General features: G+C 39.1%; 1 protein-coding gene and 1 long non-coding RNA gene across 2 annotated transcripts in view; both read left to right on the top strand.

The window, feature by feature from the left end:
• The first annotated feature begins 1407 nt into the window (after positions 1 to 1407).
• On the top strand, positions 1408 to 2472 carry LOC141957042 (uncharacterized). The gene is made up of 2 exons (XR_012633048.1): positions 1408 to 1507; positions 2160 to 2472. It is a non-coding gene; the product is annotated as an uncharacterized LOC141957042 (long non-coding RNA).
• Positions 2473 to 5332: 2860 nt separating this feature from the next.
• The window catches only part of STAM (signal transducing adaptor molecule), a 33474-nt gene continuing 15552 nt past the window's right edge, over positions 5333 to 23254 (top strand). Inside the window, exons 1-2 of the mRNA XM_074900193.1 lie at positions 5333 to 5503; positions 17246 to 17330. Coding sequence (XP_074756294.1) covers positions 5464 to 5503; positions 17246 to 17330 — 125 coding nt within the window. The 5' untranslated portion in view covers positions 5333 to 5463. The remainder of the gene's footprint in view (positions 5504 to 17245; positions 17331 to 23254) is intronic.

Below are 23254 nucleotides of genomic sequence, written 5' to 3'. Positions count from 1 at the left end.
TTGTGCATTCATCTGGGTATGTGTATCTATTATTTTATTTACTAGTCTAGGAACAGGACAGAAGATGCTTTCAAAAGATGTGGTGTAAAATGTATTGCATAAGTCTTGTGGGAAGCTAGAAGATGTCTTTGTATTTGGCACATCTGAAGCAGTTGGAGTTTTGCACAGCTACTGCAAGATAAATGATTCATATCAAGCCTCTGACTGTACAGTTCAGTAGTCAGCAAAAGAAAACAGGTGCGGTGAACAGGCTGAAGTGGAAGTTTATTTTTCTGTTATAAAAATACAAAAATTCTGGTGTGAATATTTGGAAGTCTTTGTATGAAAACTATTGATTTTATGCATCTGAAAAGCACCAGTATATTTATTTTACATTCTGAAAAGCACCAGTTTGAGATACCCTTGTGTATTGTTCTATTTAATCCTTTTCAGAAGCAAAACAATAACCCAAACTGCAATGTTGAAGGACACACCATATTAAAGGGAGATGACTATCCTGCTCATCTGAGTTTGGTTTATCCAAACTCAGTGTACTTGTTGCTATAATAGACTAATTGGACTCTGTATAATAATTCTTTATGGGATATTTTGGACTGTACCCCTGTTTAACTATCCTGACATTTTGTTGCATTGCCAGGCTTAGATAGGTTTATCTATAGACCAGTTCCACAGGCTGTAATCTGTGCAGTTGGCACCTTTGCACACTATGCACACTGGCTCTGTCAAAAAGCTAACTCCACTCTAATGTTCTAAATATATTGATATACATATGAAATGCTAAAAACTTATAAATAGTACCATTAACTTAAATGGTACTGTTCAAGTGAGTAAAATAAAGTACATGTTGAAAATTAACTGCTAGCATAAGTAAGATACTCTTAAATTCCCTTCCCTATATTATGCAAGAAATGTAATATTTTTCTTAAATAAAGCAGCTTTGCTACCTTGACAACAGATATCAGGCAGATTTTTCACAGGGTTTCACAAAACACACTTCAATAATATTAAATAATATTAAAAATACCTTCTGATTTTCAGTGTATTTGAATGGTCGCTTGCTTGTGTGAGCACTGCAATCTCTACAGAGGAGACCGCTTCCATTATTAGTTTCAGAGCACACACAGTCTTTGCTTGTTATTTAGTTTTATTTTAAGGACTTGAATTTAAAAGGGCTCTCTATCAAGGGAGCAGTGTTCCTATCTAACTCCCATTATGGTCAGTGGAAGTATTTCTATTTTCCTTCTTAGAAGAGTGGTGGAGAATGAAAAGATTCATAACCTCATCATTGGTTAAAAACTGGTCTGAGTTATCAGCAAGAAAAAGTGACCATATTGGGTGTAGTCCCTTTGGCCACACTGGGAACAGGTGTTTGTGCCAAAAAAAGCACGAGGACAAGTGGTTCCCCATGACAGTGTCAGGAAGCTGGCACAGAGAGATGCTCCCAACAGCATCCTCTGGGAAGCCCAGGGACCCGGAGCTCCCAGCAGCCAGCAGCTTCCAGACTCATGTGAGTTGTTTTCCAAGTACCGTTTTGAATACAGAAATATTGAGGAAGATATAAACCCTGTTTCTGGCATCTATATGTGAAAAAATTAACTAGAAAGTTGCATGTTACAATTTTTAATGTGGTCAGGGCAAAAATTAATTGTTTTATAAAGTTTATTATTTCGATGCTTGCCTAGTTCTAATGTTACATGGATTTGAGGGAACTCCAGCTATATGCTTCATATAATATTACTTGCACACTTCATAAATAATAAGGCCAAAAAGGACAATTAAATATTTTTAGCCTCACTTCTTGTATAGCAAAGGACACCAGACTTACCATATTGCTATGTATCATATATTTATATAAGGAAATAAGAATACTGTAAGTAAGCCATGTAACTTGGACACTTGCAAAATACTAGGGCATGTTCAATAAGGTTATAGATGGGAAGTAAATCACTGTACCTTAGTACTTAAAACATTTACATGTGGCCTGTGGCTGAGAAAATTTTTGTCTTAGTCATATTGTTGTATTGTTATGCATTACAGCATCTTGTCAGGCATCCAAAACATCTTGTACTGTCAAAGACAAAAGCTGTGATTAAATGGACTGCTGGCACTTTCTCTATTCTAAACCTTCTTCTTTTCCTTTGGTTTTCTTTTCTGCCCAGCTTCCAGTTCTGAAAGCAATGTACACAGTGGACTACAATGGAAAATGCAGTTAAAATAGTGGTCAGTGTGACTGATGCCTGAGACAACCACTGGTCTTCATATCCATCTCCTTGCTAAAAGTGTACTGACCTGACTTTTGCCTGGATATATACACCTTATTTTTACAGTGCAGCAGATAGTAAATTGAAATATGCTAAAATAAATGGGCATTCCAAGTATAATACTCCTCCAGTAAACTGGAACTGCAGTGGGCTTCCCCTCCGTGCCCATAATGTTCTTGTCTTCCTCTAAGAAATACACTTGTCTAATGCAGATGTGCGTCAGTTGTGTGATGGTGAAAATATTAGAACTTCCCTAGCAGACTGTCATTTAAAAGTTGATGTTCCTAAGTACCCTTACTTACCAGAAGACTATAGGGCAACAAATCATTGTATATCATCAGTATCCACAACTAACCTTGGTATGGATAAACCATGTCATAATTTAATTAAAAAAAAAAAAAGAGTAATAAATTATATAAACAACAAAAAAATTAAGCAAATTTAGAAGTATGTCACATCTTTAAAACCCACGAAGTTGCACTGGCGATTAACTGAATACATGACTTTATCCCTTAGCAGTGTCTGAACAACAATGCTATATAAAAAAAGAAGTGTGCAAAGAAAGAGGTGTCTCTACCAATCATCAGAGACTGTTTACTTCGGACAAAAGTAGCACGTCTTTTTAAAAAACACCCTAATTAAAACTTCCTATAAAGCTGTCTGGAGACAAGTCCTAAGTCAGAGAACTGGGGTGGATAAGCTCCTCTATGATATTGATAGAGTCATACTGTTGCAGAGGCCATCTTCAGGATGTGGTCTGAAATAGAACAGATGAATAATCCCCTGGACATGCCTGTTTTTCTTGACCCAGTCTGGTGAAGTACTGTCCCCAGCTGTGCCTCCCCACCTCTTCACTTGCCTGGAATCTAATCACAAGGTGAGTCAGATGAGTGACATGATCCAACAGGGAACTTTCTACAATGAGGTAGTTTTCAGCTGGATCAGCTGATTGTGAAGCCACAAATGAATTGGATCAAATTCCAAATCTGAGAAATGTGATGGCAGCACATAGTTGTGGGTACAGGGAGTGCAGTGTTGCTACATTCTCTATCAGCTGTAGTTACCCTGAAATTAGATGCAATTTGAGACAACCTTTGAACTAGATTCCTTACTTTCAGATAGCCAATTTAGGCAGCACAAGTCCCATTTCAAATGCAGTAGGAAATAATACAAGCATTTTGAACTACATCTAACAAAGGAAGCTTAACATACCTTTTTAAAATAGCATACTCATTATACTACTCACACATAAATTGGAAAAGCTGGTTTCCGTAGCTATCTGAGTCTGAGGGCAAAGCCCACACTTGGTGGAAGAGTGCTCTAACCACCACCCATTGCTGTGCCATGGAAGAGTCATGGGACCGGGAGAAGAGGGAAATACAATATGATATAGAGTATTCAGAGGGCTCTCCTACTTCACACTGTGTTCAACAGAGAAAAAATGCTACAGAAACAAAACATGTGCCATGGGTCTAGAGCCTTAAGATTCTTCCTGAGTGTAGATTATCTTCTTCAAAATGTTCAGTAGGGGAAGTAAAGTTGGGTTGGAATCCTTTCAGGTTAAAGACAGTCTAAAACCCCAGTTCCCCTCATCTCTCATGTTTGTTCTTACTGCAGGGCTACTGCATAAAAGCTCTGCCTGTTTTGAAAGGATTCTTATAATTCATTTTGAAACCCATCAGAGGGAAGGGATGAAAAAAGGGGGGATAAAACAGGCTCTGAGAACATCTACCATATGTCTTTTGTGAACATAATGGGGGATGATAAATGGTGAGGACGTAAAGCATCCTCTGAGAATATCTAGCAGATGTCATTGAATTGAGGCAGAATCCAAAGAAAACATGCAATTCCTTAAAAGTAGTCAGTCCTAAGCAGTAGAGCAATGCTGGCCTGCATCAGCCGCTGAAAACATTTGTGGATAGGGAAAGAAGCTGAACTTGATATCCTCGAAAAATTTTTTGTAAAATAAGGAAGTGCCTAGTGACTATAAATCCCTGTGGGCTGAAGCTTGGTGTGCAGTTTTCATCCTGTGTGTCAGAAGTCTGCCTAATGCATGCAATCCCATTCATTATTAAGCATGGTTAGTGCTATTGATTGCATCTAATGTTTCTGTACTGCAAACAGTAGCAGCGTCTTTCTCATTTCTTGTTTGCACTCTTGTGATGTGCTCATTTTGCTTTTAGATGTCTATGACTCTTCCCTCACATGTGTGCATGTGCCCTTTTTTGCTTAATTTGCGATCCAACTAGTTCAGAGTAATTAAACAGTACTAAAAGTCCTTAAGGACAATGACTTGAGTTTTACATGACAGCAGGAATAGGCAGAACATGTCATATCCTATGAGTCAAATTGTTATCACGGGATACAGCCCATCAAAGCCAACAAGATACTCATACAAAGTGAAGCAGCAAGATAACTGTGCAACCAAAGGCCACGGGACATTCAAGGTCCTGTGAAGAACTGATAGCCCCTGATCTCGACAGGATCTAGCCGTGGAGAAGTGGTCAGGCCCCTGTGCTCTGCTGTGAAAGACACTGTCACAACCCTCCACCTTCGCTGCCAGGCCGCCTCCTTCAGAGGCATGATGGCACCCACAATGACAAGAGTCAGTCAGCCCGATGTATAGGCAAGCTCTGAACGTTTTCTTTAGGGAGCGAACGTGTCTGGGCATGAAACCGACTCACCTCCTAACTAGGGAGGCACGAAAGAGCTCAGCAGAACTAAACAAGTAAATCCCCGCTTTGAGCGGCCCCGCCGGCCCTAAACTGCCTGGCTTGGGGTGGCGGCGCTGGCAGGGGCGGGGCCGGTCCTGCGGGACCCGGGCGGCAGGCGAGGCCCGGCCCGGCCCGGCCCGGCCCGGCCCGACCAAGCGGGGCGCCCGCCCGCCGAGCGCGGCGGGGGTGAGGCACAGCTCAGGCCGCGGGTGCCTGCGGAAAGGGCCTATGGCACCCTCGCTCCCCGGGCGGGGGGCGCTGGAGCTGGGGCCTGGCCGCGCTCTGCCCGGCGGTGGCGGGGCCAGCCCCGGCCTCCCAGCATGCTGCGCGGGGGGCTGGCTCCCCGGCCCCGGGAGGAGGTGGCGGCGGAGGTGCCCCGGGCGGGAGGAGGAGCCGTAGTCGCTGCCGCCGCCGCCGCCGCCGAGGGCTTCTCGCTCCGCCGCCGCGCTGCCGGGAGGGGTGGCCGTGCCGCGCCCCCGCGCCCCGCGATGCCGCTCTTCGCCACCAACCCCTTCGACCAGGATGTGGGTGAGTGGCTTCCGCAGCGCCCAGGCCCGGCCCGGCCCGGCCCGGCCTGGCTCTCCGGCCCGGCCTCCCCCTGAGGTAACCCCGCGGCCGGCCCTCCCTCAGACCCCGCTCCAGCCCGCTGCGGGCGGCCGACCCGCTCCTCCCGCCGCCCTCAGCCGCAGGGCTCTCTGGCGCCTGCCCGGCTGCGCCGGTGACGGGGAGCCGGGGGAAGCAGCGGCGACCCCGCGGCCTGGCTGGTCCGGCGGTCACGGTGTGGCGGGGAGCGACCGGGCCGGGGGTGCCTCCTGGCAGCGGGCGGCGGTGGCTGCGGCCTGGTCGGTGAGAGCGCGGGGGCCGCGGCGGGGGCTACGGCGGGCCCTGCCTGGCTGCGAGGGGGGCGAGCACGGGGGTACCTGTGGGAGACGAGCTGGCCTGCTCAGCAGAAGTAACGTTGCAGCATAGCAAAACACGTAGCGAGAAATGCTTGTGCTGGAGTGTTGCTGAAAGGATGGAAAGTATAAAGCATCATCTACAATTGCCTCACAGTCGGGCATGAGAAAATTGTCAAAGCTTTTCGTATTCCGTGCTTTGAAGTGAATTACAGTGGGAGCTCTTTCCCTTTCAAGTGAAACTTGTCGGTCAGTGATCAGGTTTCATTCTCACCTTGCTTGTTCTAAGGCCAAACTAGATGGAGATGAAACGTCTGGCTTTTACTGGGCAAAAGTTGTGCTTAATTCTGATGTGTCCAAACTGAAGGTAAAATAACATATAGGCAGCTAAAAATTCGTTTTGCACATCTGATTTGTGATTGTGTAATATAGTTTGTCTCCTACGTGCTGCTGATGTCTGTTCTGAGCGATTGAAACTTTGGGGACGTTTTCTCATATGTTGATAACTACCCCCCCTTCCCCCATGCCCACCTCATGTTATTTTCTTGTGGCATTATAACACTATGTAAGTTTCTTGCACAAATTTCTTTAGTAGCCTTATGCTTTCAACTACAAATACATTGTTTCTTCCTTAATGTTTATCCAACTTTAGAAGTTGGGGCTTGAATTTAATTCTTCCAGCTCTTCAAAAAACCAACTCAAAACTGTTTGAAAAGTATGCATCTTTGGGGGTGGAAGAGTTAGTGCATAAATGAAGGACTGTAACACAAATTCTGCATGTATGTTATCAGTAATTCTTAGTCAGCTGCATCTTAAAGCATAGCTTGCTTTTCATTTTGTACACTTAAGAACACTTTTCCACTGAAGACCGCTCTTCAATTTATGATTTTCTTGGTGGTGAGATTGAAAAGTAGTAAATAATTTTTCTTAATTGTTTTGCTATCTTCTAGTGTAATTTGGCAGTTGAAAATGAGGAAGAGATTGCACTGCTTGCCAATTTTCCATGGACCATTAGAGGATTGAAACATTGGTAATATTATCTGTGGGATTGATTTGAACTAATAAAATTAAAAAGTGATAGCTGAAGTTCTGGCAAACATTCATGTTTTCACTTCCTAAGGCTGCTGTCTAGCAGTGAAAGCAGGCTGCTTGAATGGGTTTCTCCAGAGCTGAGTCTGATAGATTTGCTTGTCAGCACTCTTAAGTTTCATAATGCAAGGTAGTAGCACCCAGCTGTTACTTTGGTGGTTTATTTACTGTTATCTAGGTGCAGGGGTTGCCAACACCTTACCTACTGTGTTTGCCTAGTACAATCACCTGTAGGTATATTTCAAAAGCATTATTCTGCATACTGTATGAGCACAGGGAAATAACCACTCAATTGCAAGCTATTTTTGGAAAAGCAGAGTGGGCAATGGGCTAATTTTCACCAGTAAACACAGCCTCTTTCTAATGGCCCCTTTTGTGGTGTCCTGAGTGGGGACCGAAGGAGTAGCAGGCTGTTCAGTTGGTGGCAGCCTACTTTCAGGAGCCTACTGCCTTTATCCATCACTTAACTGGATTTGTGCCAGGGAGATGGAATGATGAAGTGTCCCAGAAAGTGTCCCTGGGCCCTTCTTCCCTGAGGCCCCTTGGGAATGTGCTATTATCTGGATCAACTTCTTGGCAGGCTTCATAAGATAACATCAGCTGTAAAGTAACTTCTCATGTTCTCGGGAAACTTCCAAAAGTTGTCAAGCAGTAGTGTTATTTTTCAATTCATTTCTCAGAATGAAAGTTGAGTGCTCTGCTTTTGTTGTTGCCCAGCAAGAAAGTTTTCTTTTGAAAATCGGATTCCCAAAGCAGCAAGGCAGTCAAAAGCTATCCTTAATTTCATACCAATTTGGACATTGATGTAGTTGGTAGTATTGCTGTGGTAGTTGTGCATTTTCATGGACAGCTAGTCAGTACTGTGTAATAGTTGGAAATTATTTTGGAACCATTTAGGATTGTGTATTGCAGAGAACACATCTGGAACTAAGTTGTTTTCCACTGTTTTGAGGAGTGTAAGTATCTCTAAGTTCAGAAGGAAAAATTTCTTAGTTTGTCTTGCCAGCCATCAGCATTCAGCTAGTTCTGTTAGCATGCTCCTGCTGTAATAGCTTACCATGTAGTGTCAACTTTGTACAGAGATTTTGAGGGGTGCACCTCTTCTTTAGGTGTGGTTGGCAAAAGAATGTTGTTAAAGAATGCTTTAACAGTCATCCTAAATATTATTAGTTTAAGCTGCCCAGAGATTTGAGGAGGTAAGCCACTGTCATCTTCAAAGTGTCCAAATCTCTGGATGAAGCCCAAATACTTCTTGTTTTCTGCACCCTCTTTTTACCATATTTAGGAATATTTCAACTGGAAGGGATGCTAATCAGTGGTGGAACAAGTTGATGTGGATTTTCACAATCAAGTCCTTTGACAGTGTCCAAGTAAGGAACATAATACTGGACTTTAACAAAAGAAAAAGTCTTCAAGACACTGGACTGCTGAGATTATAGTTAAGAGATTCTCATCCTCCATTTAAAGGGTTAGAATGATGTTCCTGCTAGTTTGATGGGAAGTCTGTTTCTGCAGTATTTCACAACCTTAATCATAAAATTACCCCCAGAGAATTGTTCCTGGGAAATGCAGGTTTAAATGTAAGTTTGATGCAGGCAAAATAATGGTGCAATGTGCTTTAAGAACCAAAAGATTGTCTACTAATCTGTCATGACAGGCTAATTGGTAATGTAGCAATGGTTAGGCTAGGTTTGATGAACTTACTGCTGAAGCAGTTCTGAAGTGTCATTTAGATGTTATCTCAAGAATAAAATCTGTAACTCTGGATTTAATGTAGTACATACTTTATTCTAACTTGATGTCAAGCATTGTAAACTTAATCTATATTATAAGGAGAGAACTGGAAGAACTTTTTACTCTCTGCTGTAAGCTTAGTATTTCTGAATTTTTATAAGCTGCAGTGAATACAGGTTCTGGTATGAGTTGTCATAAAATCACACATGATATTAAGAGGAGGTGTTTAAAAAACACAGAGGTTTTTGCATGATTTTTCTCACTTATGCACAGTAAGGGAGGAAGGCACTTCTTGGATTTGCTTTGGATGTTAGTCTAGTTCTCAGTGTAACTGGCACCACAGGTGTGGGAAGAAAGGAAAGATTCAGGCTTACTATTTACAGCAATAGGAAATTAAGCAGGTAGTTTAGTAATGTAGTAGAACTGCCAACCTGATACAACTTGCAAAGATTTTTTTTTTTCACGTTATATTAACTATAGTAGTTATTGACTGTTCTATGCTTTACAACTCTAGATGTTTAATAATCTGCATGAATTACATATGATTATGCATATGATCGGTATATAGTCTGATATTAGAATGTAAGAAATGCTTAGACCATGATTCCCATGGTGCAATTTCTTAAAATAGCAAGAGTACTTTATTACAAACTCATTATTCTTTAGATTTATCCCCTTGGTTAGTCAACATCTTCAAAACCGTTCAGTTACATTTGTCTGCGAGCTGGGCTTTTCTCTGTTTAGACCAGATTTGCCAAAAGGAGGGAAAATTCTCGCAGAGGAGATTCTTGACCCCAGATAATTATGGAGACTGCAGACTGAGAGTTAACTTCTGGCTGCAAGGGAAGATGAATTCCAAGGATCAGTTCAGCTTGTCATGAGGCTGGCGCTTTTGCCCAAGTTGGCCTACTGATTTTCTCAGCATTATTTTAGGGAGAAGGACGTTAACTGTAAGCTAACAGAGGCTGAGTAGAAAATGCATGGGAAAGGAGCTATAGCCACCTCTCCTTTCAGTTATTTGTAAATATTTATGAAAAACAAGAACTTCTCACTGAAGATACCTTTGATGTATGTTCTCAGTGAAAAATGGCAACACTGATAGGATAAAAATGAGTGGAATACCCCTTCTGTGTAATAGTCAACAACAAAATTCTTTTTCAGTATCTCTTTCTGAAAATGAATCACCAGACTCTGAGTTAAGCTGAGCAATTTGAAGCCAACCATACTATGTTCCACAGGCAAAGGAGTTATTGTAGACTGTACTTTCCTGGTGATTATTTTTCTTTCCTCCCAGGGAAGAGGTGTCATTTTTAAATGCTTCCCCTCATTTCATCTGTGACAGTGTGCATTATAATATCAAAATTCAGAAGAATCAAAGTAGTTCTCCAGCATGTAAAATCTGTTCTTCTAGCTGATAAAAATAACACTGTATTTGTGAAAAGTTAAATCTCTTGCTGATCTTCCTTCTGAAATGCTGCTTTTACGCTTTTACTGTGGCTTGATTTGTGGGGCTCTGCAAATAGATCCTGGCACTTTTTATTAGTATAACATGCCTGTGATGCACCTTGTTTACAGAGTAATCATCATCGTTCTCATATATCTCTAACGTGCTCACCTTCCTGCTTTGTTGTAATATTTCTGGGTGAAAGGTAATTTGAGTTCTGTGGATTTGCTAGGGTTTGCATAAGACTTCTAAGCATCTAAATTATTTTTCCTTGGCTTGTCTTACAGTTTTCAGCATTGTCTTGCCAGATCCTAAATCCTTTTGTCTTCATTCTGCTCAGTTTACCGAGTTGAGCGATGTCTCTCTTGGCTAAGCTGCCTCATGTGTGGCGAGATCCTGCATAGCCTTCTGAAGTTGAGTTGAGGTGGCCTCATGTCAGCTCAGTCACCGCTGCTTGCTTTGCCTTGGATCACCTAGCAGTGCTTTCACAAGACACCTTCCACAAGTGCTCTCATAAGGACTTTTTAGAAATACTGTAAATGGGGATACAGTTAAACTGAAGAAGTTGGTTAATAGCTTTTCTGAAGTTAACAGTTCAACAGGGAATTTCTCTCTATGGTGGCATTGCTTGTTAGAGGTTATTTTCAGTCTTGTCTAAATGGAATCTGATTGGACATACTCTTCTGTGCAGTTCTCGGTATGCTAGTGAAATCCAGAGGGGTTAATATTAAAGCGGTATTTTTTGTAGAAAGGGCCAACAAATGCATTTGTTCATTTTATTTGACAGACAAAAAGAGCAAAGTTAATTACTTTTAACTTCGGTGATGTGGAATGGTATGTAATCAGAATTTCTTGGTGAGTGACTGCAAAAAAAAATTTGCAATCAGTTTCAGTCTTTCAGGACTACTTAAACTATATTGAAGAGATGAAGTAGTTATATTTATGTTTTTACAATGCTTTGGAATTTTAGTATTTGCATTTATATAGAGAGCGGGAAAATTATTTCTTTAGCCTTAGGAAGAAAACAAGACTTTCAGTGGGAGAGGAGGAGAGAAGGCTGAGTGGGAGTGTTGAATTTTTTGTTAATTCTTTGGTGTTTACATTGATATAATGGATTTTTGAAGATTTTTAATCATGCTAGAAACTGGCTGTAATTTTAGTCTGTGAGTGAAGGTTTTCTTTGGACGTTCTTTTGAAGACTTTCTTTAACCATTCTCTTTTTGTAACTTCAGTCACTGAGAACTTCAGTACTTCATTTTAGAGATGTGCAACTGGGGAAATGGAGTTATACTCATGAATGGAATAAGAACAAATGCCAACTAGAATAGTTAACCTTAGTGAAGTAGAATATTCTGATAGATTTTACTCATATTTGTTTTAACTGCTTCAAATCATGTACATTTTAAGTGTTGGGTTTGGGGATGTTTTGATCTGTTTTTGTTATTTCTTGAAATTCTAGGCAGTTCTAACATCTTTGCGACTTTGTAGCATAGAAATAGCTCAGTTCTAAGCTTGTAATTTTTAAAAAATAAACTTCAGTAAAATCTGAAGCTTAGAAAGCTTGAACCTGCTAAGACTTCCCTCTAAACATGTTGTTAGCAATGGGTAGTCTTTAAGTTTTCTGCTTTAAGAAATGCATCGTGCTATTCACTGCAGTAACTAAACACTGATCAGAGTATTTACTCTTGCAAAATTATAATAAAGCAGTAAAATGCAACTGTTAAGATGCAGAACTAAGGCAGAGGAATCAAGCGAATAGCACGTATTTGCATGGAGAATCTGCAGCAGTATTTATATTTCTCTGACCAGCATCTAAACAGTCAACCACTAAGACTGGCAGTGGATTTTTTTCAGCAAGTACTACATTTCTTCTGTCTGATGATAAATTTCTTTTAGGACAATTATGAATTATTAGGAAATTACTACTTTTTTTTCTTCTGAGAGAAGTTTGCTATTGTCCTTAAAATGATCAACTGCAGTTGTGTTTTGTATGTGATGGAGAACTTAAAAGAGAATCACAGTGCAAATGTTTTTGCTTTGGTTATAATTTCTAAATAATGCATAAAACCAGGGGAGAAAACAGAATTTTATTGATGCTCCAAGTCTTTGGGTTTGTATAAATTGGAGGGAAATGGGGCTTCAACAAAATTTACTGAACTTTACAATAGAAGGGGCTAGTTTATTTAGGTATCCCAAAAGAGCCCATGCAAGAGGCTGCGTACTTTTCACCACAAGCAAAGTATAGGTAATATAATCCATAGATTTAGATCTTTCTGGCCCGTCTTCTGATCAGTAGGTGTAAAACTGTCTCCTGGGTTTTTGGTACAGTATTTTAGTGAGACTAGATAGCATTTATACTGAGGAATGGCATTCTCTTTAGAAGGCAGATCATGTTCAGGTTTGTATAAATTTTATTCAGAGGTTTAGTTGGAAAAAAAAAATAATGTTCAGAAGTATGATTTTAGCATCTAGATATTTTATTTGAAGGCGATTATCTCCTAGAACTCATTGATAAATTTTGAAGATACAGACACAGCTGAGATTTCTATCAGAGGAGATACATTTTGTGTAAGACCACTTTCTCAGTTATTTGTTTTAGACATGATTTATGGTTACTTTTGTGCGGTTGAAGTACCCTTTCTAACTCAGGAGTTATGAAGCTGCAAATTGTTAGTAGCTGAAGGGTGTGTTGTAGGGAAGTACAGTTAATGCTTACTTTATTATTTTTTGGTTTTTTAGGTATCTGCTTCTTTAGCTATAATAAATATTAGAGACTGAATGTTGGGCAAGATGGAGTTGATCTGGCTTGGTATGATTAGTGTAATGAGTACAGGAGAAGCAGCTTAGCGATCCCACGCTCTGTGGCTTGCAAAGCTGCTGCTGAATGTGATATGTTGGTTTTGTGTGTCTTCTTGCTTTTGTTTTAGGAATTAAATAAATTGCTAAAGTTATTTAGAGAGGTATCCTTATGTTGTACAGAACCATTGTCGTTGTCAAAAGAAGCCATAGTTCTAAGTGTACTTTTACTCTGAGGTGATGGTGCTTACTGCTTTGTGGTCTGTCTTTGTAGAATTAATTGTAAGAAAACAATTTTAAATAACTCCTAGAAAAATAAAGGTGGAAGTTGAAGACCTGTAATGATAAAAAAAAAAAGTGGTCATAAAATTTAAAAATTATTAATTATGGTCTGAGGTGATGTAAGATTTTTTATAGTCTTGCACTAGTTAAAGTTTGTTAATTTGTAGGGCTTGCTTGTGCTAGGAAAACAATGCCTCAGATTTGAGTGATACAGCTTTATGGGAAAGAGCTGTTTCAGAAAACTAGAGACAAAGTTCAATCCTGTATAAGTGTCACGTAGCCCTGTTTTGCTTTGTGTTTGACATAGCATTAATAAGTTTTAAAGAACTCTGATTTCATGAAGGAGCCAGAGCTGTCTTTAAATGTTGTTTTAGTAAAGTCTGAAATGTTATCTGATCCTGGCTTGGCATTCACCAAGTTGAATAAGATTTTATAGCAATGATGAGGTGGAGGGATAGTGTCTGAAGTAAACACTAATATTGCTGTGGCAGATTTATTTTTGATCAGAGATAGAAGATAAAGAACATTTCTAGTTTAAGTTATTGTATATCTGCTGTGCTAAGCTACCCCAAGATTTTAAATACAAATGTCTGTTTTTCCCTCCCTATCAGAGTCCATTTTGGTACTAAGATAGAGTCTGACAGTGGCATGTCAGTGGTACCTGAAGGTGTCAGATTTCAGTCAGGGTAAACAAGTACTGAATGCACATAAAGTTTTTTTTGGCTGAATGCATGTCTCACCTAAGAAGAGAGCCCATTCATGGATTTTAGGTGAGAACAGTGTAAGTAATTTAACTTAAGAAGCTTTAAGTCATAATTTTGTCTACAGAACACTGATGTAACATAGGAATTTTGTCAAAGTGTCTTTGTTGCACCTGTTTCCAGAGTGGTGAAAGGTGATAGTCACTTGCTAATGCTCTGAGTGAGACAGTGGCCTTTTTTCTTTTATGTCAGATATTGTACTGCTAACATTCACGGTATGCCATTAACTTTTAACAGCCCTTGTTTGAGACAGAATTTAACTGAAAGTTGAGGCAATTTTTTTTTTTCTTCATGTCTTACAATTGATTTTGTTATCTAAGGGAATTAATGGACGCTTGTTGCTACACAATGAAAATGGATCTCAGGCTGAAGTTTGGTAAGAAGCTAGCTAGTGTTTGTTGGTGGAGGAAATATCCTGACTAATAAGGGGGAAGGCATTGCAAGCAAGTTGTGTTTGTTATACAGGATTAAGTTCAACTTCCAAGAAGGAATGTAGCTGTGATAGAACACTTATACTACATGGATACATTTGCAAAATATTCTTACTGAGAATTAAAATAAAGGTTGCAATTGATGTGGTTGATATGGATCAAGGATTTCATCAATTACCATCTTATTTGTAGTTTTAGCCAAACTATTTAAATTAACACAAACCACAGTTTGTTACCTTAAAACAGTAAGCATGCATTAGTTTACTTTTTGGTTTGTAAAAGTTGTGATTGTCATGCCATTTCTCTCTCTGATGATGTCGTGAGGAAAGAAGGATCAGTTGTTGCCAAAAGTACAGGCAACTGTCTTATGTGGAATAATGGAAAAGGCCAAAGTTTCAGTTCCACTGGATTGCTCAGCAGTCTTTTGAAGGATGTGGTAACTGAAGTATGGCATTAAGCATGAGTGTGTGGTGTGGGTTTGCGAGGCTGCATGTGAGCTCTGAGCCTGGTGGGCACTTAAGGCAGTGGAGAGCGTGGTAGAGACATGTTCTGGCTGGAGCTGGTCCAGCTCCAGCAGAACTGACAACGAACTGAAACAGTGGAGTCCTGGAAGTAAACTGCCTCCATATGGTCTGTTTTGTGTGTTTCTGAACTGTGCTTACCAGCTGGTTTCAGTTTTAGGAATGTAGTGTAGGCAATTCAAGCTCTGTGTTTCAAGAAAGCAGTTACGATGCTTCATAGTTGAGGCTGGCTTTGGTAGCAATACAGCTGCTGTTCTTGTGGACCGTGACTACTGAAGTCTGTCCTGGCCTGTGATGGCTCTGTGCCAGGCATTCAGTTCAGGTGTCTCACCATGTGTGTCACAAGTGTTCTGTCTACAGATGACTGAAAGCTGGCTATGTTAAAACAATAAGAAGTAGGAGAAGTACAATGCATGGTTCCTCTATGGGTTTTTCCTTGCCTTCCCTCCCCACCCTGCCTTCGCATCTTGCTTGTATTTATGAGGTATCCCCAACTAAATAAGTGAATTCTGGAGTAATGAAACAATGTTAATTGATATAAGCAGGGTGCGGTCTCATTACTCTGTTCTGATGTTTTGGCATTGGTATGCTGAGTGGATTCTGCTGCTGTGGTGTTCCTCTATTTTTGCTTCATAGCTGACGTTTCTTTTATGAACAAGATCTAAAAATTAAGAATTTCTCTGATTGTTAGCTATACTAGTCCTAAGCATGATTTGGAAAAATAGTAGACTGAAAGAAAAATAAAGTGGTTGGTTAATCAGCTGGTATATCTTAGTGCTAGATGTTAGCATGGTGTCTACCCAGAATTTTTCATGTGTTTATTGATTATGACTATCTTTTGTAATCAACTAAGTGTTCTGATTCAGTTTAGAGAGAAGAGGCAAGTGCTCTGTTACTTTATTTGAGAGGACATACAGAATTGTAACTAATTTCCACTTAGGATTTCCCGATGCTGCTTTGCTGTTTTCCTTGCATCAGACAGTACCACCGATGTGTTATCATTCTGGTTGTATATAGCAGTGGTTTTTTCCTCAGAAATACCTTGAGAACACGTAATTATAGAGCTTTGCTTATCTGCATTTTTGTTCTGAATTAAGAAACTAATTAAGTGTAACCTACTTCAACTTGTAGGACAGAGAAACTCATTCATAAAGACAAGCCATCAATTTCGGGATGAATAATTCCTTGTAACTTTTGGGGATTAGATGTTTTGCTTTGTCTTTCTCCTCTCTGCAGCCTTGCAAGTACTAATATGGATAATGAATCTTTCCTGTAAATTTTTTTAGGAAATTTTTGCTTCCTTTCATAAAACTAAGTAGTCCGAGACATTCCCTGAGGGATGGTACTCATTGCTGAGGCATGTTTTATATATTAAGAGGTGAATATTAGGTGAAACAGGGGTAGGAAACAAAGTCTGTGCGCTATTTTGTGTCTGTTCTCCTCTGCTTGGTGAATAATGGAAACTGCTTTTGCATTCCCTTATGGTCTCCAGCCCTGATCTGATCTATCAGTATTTAGATAATCTTCCATTCAGATGCAGTGTAAGGCTCAGTTTCCTTTAACACTTTTATTTGTCATTATCCTCTGTGTATCTAAACTTTTCTGGGGGGTAATTAGAGAGGGAATCTCTATTTTTCTTCTTGGAATCTTCTACTTCTCCACCTAGCTTCTCTATTTCTTTACTCTTCAGCAGGGACTCTGCTTGTCCTAGTCAAAAGATTTGGAGGAAAGAGTCCCAGTGGCTTCTATGAGATTAGCTTTGGTTTAGCAGTCTCCATAGCTGAAAAGAGACACTGGAATATATCATCCAAAGCAGAGATGAGAATGGGAAGATAGAAGTTTTGTGATTATTACTGAATTGTTGAATCCTCCTTGCTGAATTGTAATAGGTAGAAAGGAAATGCAAAACACAGCAGTTTAGCGTATGAGGAAGTGGTAAATGTGGTTATACCTGACTTTGTAAACAGTGAACCAGTGCTTTGGGTATTCATATCCTGTGAAACTTTATAGTTACAAATGGAAAAAAAAAATCTATTGATAGTTGTACTACTTTTGTCATATTCTGCATGTATCTTTATTATGTGGGAAAACAACCCCCAAATATATATTTGCGTATGAGTTTAAATTCATGGCCACAAGTGATTCAAAAATCAAAAAGAATTAGGTATAACAGTTTAAATATATTAGTTTATTAAATATAGGCATTTGTCATGCATTTAGTAATATACAAAGAGGTAATATTGCAACATCTCTGACAATTTTGTTTTGTTTGTTTTTTAAATTTGTATTTTGATTTATGTATGCTTTATTCATCAGAGAAAGCAACCAGTGAGATGAACACTGCAGAGGACTGGGGCCTCATCTTAGACATCTGTGACAAAGTTGGACAGTCACGCACAGGGTAAGTGACACTAGAAATTTAATTCCCAAACTTTTAAAATGTTATTTCAGTCTGATACTCAGATGAGAGGAACGAAATTTTTGTGATCTTGTATAGACTTTTGCAACAGCTTGGTGTAACTTAAATTTATTACAAGTAAAAGGAAAATGTATGGATTTTCTGCTCAAATATTTTGCATTTCTTCCTTTGGAGATACTAGCTGATGTGTTAAAATTAGGACTTCTGTACAGCAGCTTTTCACCAGTGTAACAGGATAAATAAACTGGTATGTTTTAGCAGTGTCACTGTAAACCCAAGAGACTTCATTGGGGATTTTTGTTACAGAATCATAATCTAGGTTGGAAGTGACCCCCAGAGGTCATGTAGTCCAACCGCCCCAACTCAAACCACGTCTAGTTAGATCAGGTTGCGTAGGACCATGTCATGTCTTGAATGCATCCAAGGTCAGAGTTTCCACAACCTCTATGGGCAATATGTTTCAGCATTTAACTATCCTCACAGTAAGTAAATAAATAAATAATCCTGCAATCTGATTACAATCTTCCTTGTTCCAACTTGCCTGTTGCATCTTGTCCTATGATCGTGCAGCTCTAAAAAAGTCTGTCTGCCTCTCCTGTGTATACTCTGATTGATTAGTTGTAGAAAGTCCCCTCTTAGTGTGCTCTTCTCCAAACTGAAAGCAGCTCTTCATCTCTCCTTGGATGTGACTCTCCTCTGAGCATCCTGGCAGCCCTCCCTTGGATTTCTGCAGTGCATCAATATCCTTCTTGCACTGGGGAGCCCCAAACTGGACAGAGTACTCTAGATGGAATCTTACAAGTGCAGAATGGAGGGGAAGGATCATTTCTCTGGCCCTGCTGGCTGTGCTGACCACTTGTTTGACCCAGGATGCAGATGGTTGTCTTTGCTGCCAGGCTGCACTGCTGATGCCTGTCACGCAATAGAACCTTCAGATTCTTTCCCGTGGAGCTGCTTTTTAGGTGGTCAGCTCCTGGCTTTTGCTGGCGCAGACCATCAGAAATAAAACACCTTGCCATTGCTCTTGTTGGACTTGATGGAGTTCTAGTCTACCCATTTCTTTAGCCTGTCCAGGTCTCTCTGAATAGTAGCCCTGCCCTTCAGTATACCAATTGCCCTCCCGCATTTTGCTGTTGTCAGTGAAGTTGCTGAGAGTGCGCTGCCTCCCATCATTCAGGCTATTAGTGAAGATATTTAACAGTGTTGGTCTCAGCAGAGATCCCTGAGAAACCCCATTAGTTACTGCCCTCTAGCTGGAATTGGCAGCACTGGTGGCAACTCCGAGTTTAGGAGGCCAGACATTTTTCCACCCACGTTATCTTTTTACCCAGCCAATATTTCAGCAGTTGGGTGATAAAGAGACTGTATGAGCTTAATCTGTATGTTGAAACTTTGTGAAACCCAAGATATAAAGCATCTGCTGCCCTTCCCTTGTCCTCACTACCAGACCACTAGTGTCTGTCACAGAAAGCAACAAGGTTCTGTATTTCTTCCCTTTGTTTTGAGAAGCTATTCTCTGACATCAGGGCTTTGATAAATGTACATTTTGAAAATGTGATATTAAATTAAACACAACATGGGCTAGTAATGCTTACATTATTGATTCTTTACTGAGCTCTCATAGAATTTATGCATGCACTCAGTTTTTGTACATGAAAAGTAAAAGTATAATTTGAGTTAACAAATAAAAAATACAGTTTAAAGACATTATTTCAATGTATCTATAGTATAGTTAGCATTAGGCTTTCGAAATGTTTTAAATACATCTCCAAACATTCCCTGTGTCAATTCAGGCAAGGAATAGCCTCAAAAAGAGTTTTGCCATTGCTGCTGTTTAGTGAAAGTATTCTCTGAGAATGACTTGGATTGCCTCGTAAAACTGTGGGAAACAGTATGAGATGCCAGAGAGCAAATTCTCACTTGGGACTTTTGTTCCAAAGGACAGGTTTGCAAATAAGATTATTCCTTGGGATTAGAGATCGTCTCTAGAGGGGTACTTATAAATAGCACGGCATATTGAGACCTCTGTGCTGCTGCATGTAACTGTAGTTAAGATAACAGCTGGCAAGTTGTTAATAATGCTTCATATTAGTCTGTTTATGTAAAGCTGCATTTCTGCTCCTTTAGCATGTTGATGCTGAGCCTGTAACGATATTATTAAAGGCTTCAATGTGCTATTTAATCACTGACAACTTTTCCACAGGCAAGACTTAGTCTCACAACAGTTTAGCCTGAACAGTGCTCAAATGTATGTAGCTGCAAGAGATGGATGCTTGGGAGTACAGACAAAGCTAGAGATCTTCTGGTGGTGTGCAGCTAAATTTCTCAGCAGGAATTTCTGTTATGATTTATGGGTTTTGTTTGGTTTTGGGTTTGCTTTTTTTTTTTTTTTTTTTAATAAAGCAGTTGTTTTATCATGGCTGTGGCTTGAACCTTTGTAATATTTACCCTGCTTGTAATAGTCTGCCAGCTGACTCACTGCTTAAATTCAGATTCCGTTAAAACTTGATGATAGTGGGTTTTCTTTGTTTTGATGGATTATGTCATGCCATTGCAAGGTAAAGCAAGACAAAATTCCCCGTTAAGAAGTTTAAATCAGATAATGCTACATTGTTTGAAATTCTCCTGCAGTTTAAGTTCCTGTGGCAAGGATGCTAGTCTTCTTAACGAGGATCTGCTGTAATCTTTAACCAATTCTGGTCCAGCACAAGCTGTCTGTTACTGTTCTTGACAGAAGTTTAGTTTATAAAAATCTCTGGTTTATGGGTTTTCTTTGTAACAGTCTTTAAGCTCCTGCATGCCTGCAGCATTTTAGATTTAGGTCATTTTACACCTGAAGTCACAGTAGACTAGGACTATGCTTCATTAAGTGGCACTTTTTTGTGAATTTCAGAATTTAGTTGATTAGACTTAAGGCCAAAATTTTCATAGAAAACACTGGAAGGGCAGTAAATTCAGTAATACTTTTAATAATATGCCTTTTTTACAATAGCATATATAAAGTATTGCCATATGTAGTGTGGAATTAACTTGATACTTTCTGCACGTTTCGCCTATCAGGTTCTTACGATGACCTGAAGTTTGTCTAATTATGAGACAATCCTGGTTTTTTAATCTCTGAATTTGCAGTTGCATGTTGTTTGTATCCCATTTTTGGGAATGTTGGTAGTTCAGTGAGCAAACTGCCTTTTAAACATGGAAACATAATTAAAACAAAGGTTTTACTAGTAGAGGCAATCTTTTTTTCTGTTTTTATTCAGCATTATTGAAAACTTGTTTATTTTTTAAAAAATTATTCTATTTGCCTGGCATTTAAAATCATTTGACTACAGGAAAGGTATAAATTTTTGCATAGTGTTGGTTTTCTGCAATTAAAATGCTTACACAACTGAATCTATAGTTTATCAGCTCTGAGTAAAATATTTTAAAATTTGAATGATTCATTAAGTGGAATAGAAGGGAAAATTAAAGGCCATGGTATAGTTTAGCATGGTGCCATGCCCCCCGCCCCGGCCCTTCCTCAGTCAGTTTGGTGCTAGCCAGTTCCAAAGTTTAATTCTGTTTGCATTTGGCTTTGAGAGGATTGTACCTTTTGTATTAACCTAATGAGACGTATCAGTCTTTATGTCTGAAACTACTACAACTTCATTTTTTTTCCAGAAGAGTTATTTAGGAAAAATGATGGCTGAAAAATAATAAAGTCAGTGACTGGGGGAAGACACCCGTGATTGAGAAAATAGAAATGCTCATTGCAGCACTCTATTGGGGTTGGATATTGAGAAATTGTCATTGAGAAATGGTTTGTCTGTATTGCTGCTTGCCTAACTTTGTCCTGATTCCTTATGGATTAATCACTGCCTCAGTGAGTCAGTATTCTGGTTAGCTGTTTCTTCTTTGGCTGTTTTTGTGCTTGTTCATACAAGAAAGGACAGTCAAATCGCTTACTTGATAGTCTTCCAAACTAAGTTGTGTTGGGTAAGTTGAGAAGGGGTGGGGGGAAACCAAACCAATCTCAGTAGCACTTTATAGAGTCGTTGCAGTGTGTGTCTAACAGGCTGACCAGAAAGCTCTTTGGCTAGCTTGTTTCTAAAGAAAGCAAGGAGGAAAACTGAGTTACATGTGTAGTCTTGATCCCCACAGTCACTTACCTTGGACTGTAAATGAATAATAAATTCCTGAAAATATCTGAAATGTTTTGTGCAGAGTAGTATTTTAGATTCCAATTACTGTTAATTTTGTCTTTGTAAATAAAATATAATCAATACACTATTTTTTACTCTCTAAAACTAAGACTGAAATTTATTGTGATTTTTTTTTTTTTTTAATATATTGGTATATAATACCATAGCTTCTATTGCATCTTGCCCTGTTTTACCCCTTAGGATTTATTATTCCCACTCACTCTGCTTCCTCTGAAATTTTGATTGTAGAATCATTGGAGAACAACTGTTGTCCAGTATTTGTGTAGCATGGTCTGGAGGGATGCATAATAGAATTCTGTTCTCATGGGGTCCATGCCTTCCCTCTGATTTCTGTATAGTGCTTCTCATAATTTACAAAATAAATTGTATGATAAATTAATTTGAAGTAAAAGTAAGAATTACAGTTCTGTCTAGAAGAGGGATTCTTTGTGTGACTAAACATTGGTAAGCCTTGATTACTTTTTTTTGGTGCAGATGTAATTAGAAGACTTTTTTTAAAACATTTGAGTATGTTAAAACATTAACACTCAATGATAATTTCTGTTGAATATAGGAGAACTCTTTTTTTTAAGGTGTGTTTGTCAATTACTCAAGGGTTTCTTGGGTTTTTTTACCCTTACAAAGTTGTACTTGATATGTGGAAGATCATTTGGTTTTGAGGCTTTCTTGTTACTTTACTACTTTTTAATAAGTTTTTGGATTCCTTAAAAAAATCTTAGGCTGATGGTTCTGTTCCTGAACTGCTAAGCTCTTTCCTGCATCCTCCCTTTATAAATATTGGTTTAACAATTAATGGACATGCATTTTTTTGTGCTTGCATTCATATCGCATTGATAGTCTTACTCGTAAATTAATGGTTAAAAAAAGTTATTTCTGAAAATTTTAACATGGATTATTTCTCAATTAAAGTGAACATATGAGAAGTCTTATGTAATTAATAGATAACAGGCAGTGCTTGCCTTAAAGCCTTCATTTGTAATTATCGGTTATATGAAGGTATACATTAAGTGATTTGTAGTCTTGATGTCTGACAGCATTTTCTATAATTAGTACTAATAAATGAGGTGGACATTTCTGTAAAATGTAGACATTGCCAAATATAGTATAGCCAAGCAGTGGTGTAACATACCTAAGTTTCATGTTAGTTCTTGGGTATCAGTTCAACAGAAAAATAATTCTGCTTCCAAAAAGAAAAGTTACTATAAATACTCCAGAAATGCATAACATCTCTTAGTTTAAACATACTTTCTCTTTCCCTCTTTCCCTACTTACCCTGTTCCAGGGCTATTCAACAGGTAATGCTTATACACCCATGATAATTCCTACCCCAGCCTTGCTCAGCCTTCCACCACCTTTAAAGACAGAACAAAATAACAGTCACACAGATTTTATTATGCTAAACTGTGTCTGAAACTCCTATTCAAATTCTGTTATAAATTTCCTTTTAACCTTATTTCTGTCTACCACAACATAGGTAAGACATGAATTCTGTATTTAAATGTTTTGAAACTTTGATGTAATATGTCAAACAATTTTTTTAGCATTTGTTGGTTCATTGCATATCTTATTTATAAATGTTATTCTGTAGATTAAAAGAGACCCTGAGGAATGTAATGGTGGTAATTAAAAAAAAAAAAAAAAAAAGCACAAGGGTGTTTGTAATCAGCATGTAAGCAAATGTTCTTATATATGTATGTGGCATAC

This window comes from Athene noctua, chromosome 2 (genome assembly GCF_965140245.1).
Source record: "Athene noctua chromosome 2, bAthNoc1.hap1.1, whole genome shotgun sequence".
In the NCBI taxonomy this organism is placed as follows: domain Eukaryota; kingdom Metazoa; phylum Chordata; class Aves; order Strigiformes; family Strigidae; genus Athene; species Athene noctua.
The sequence above is the reverse complement of the archived record's forward strand: the minus strand, read 5'-3'. Positions and strand labels throughout refer to the sequence as shown.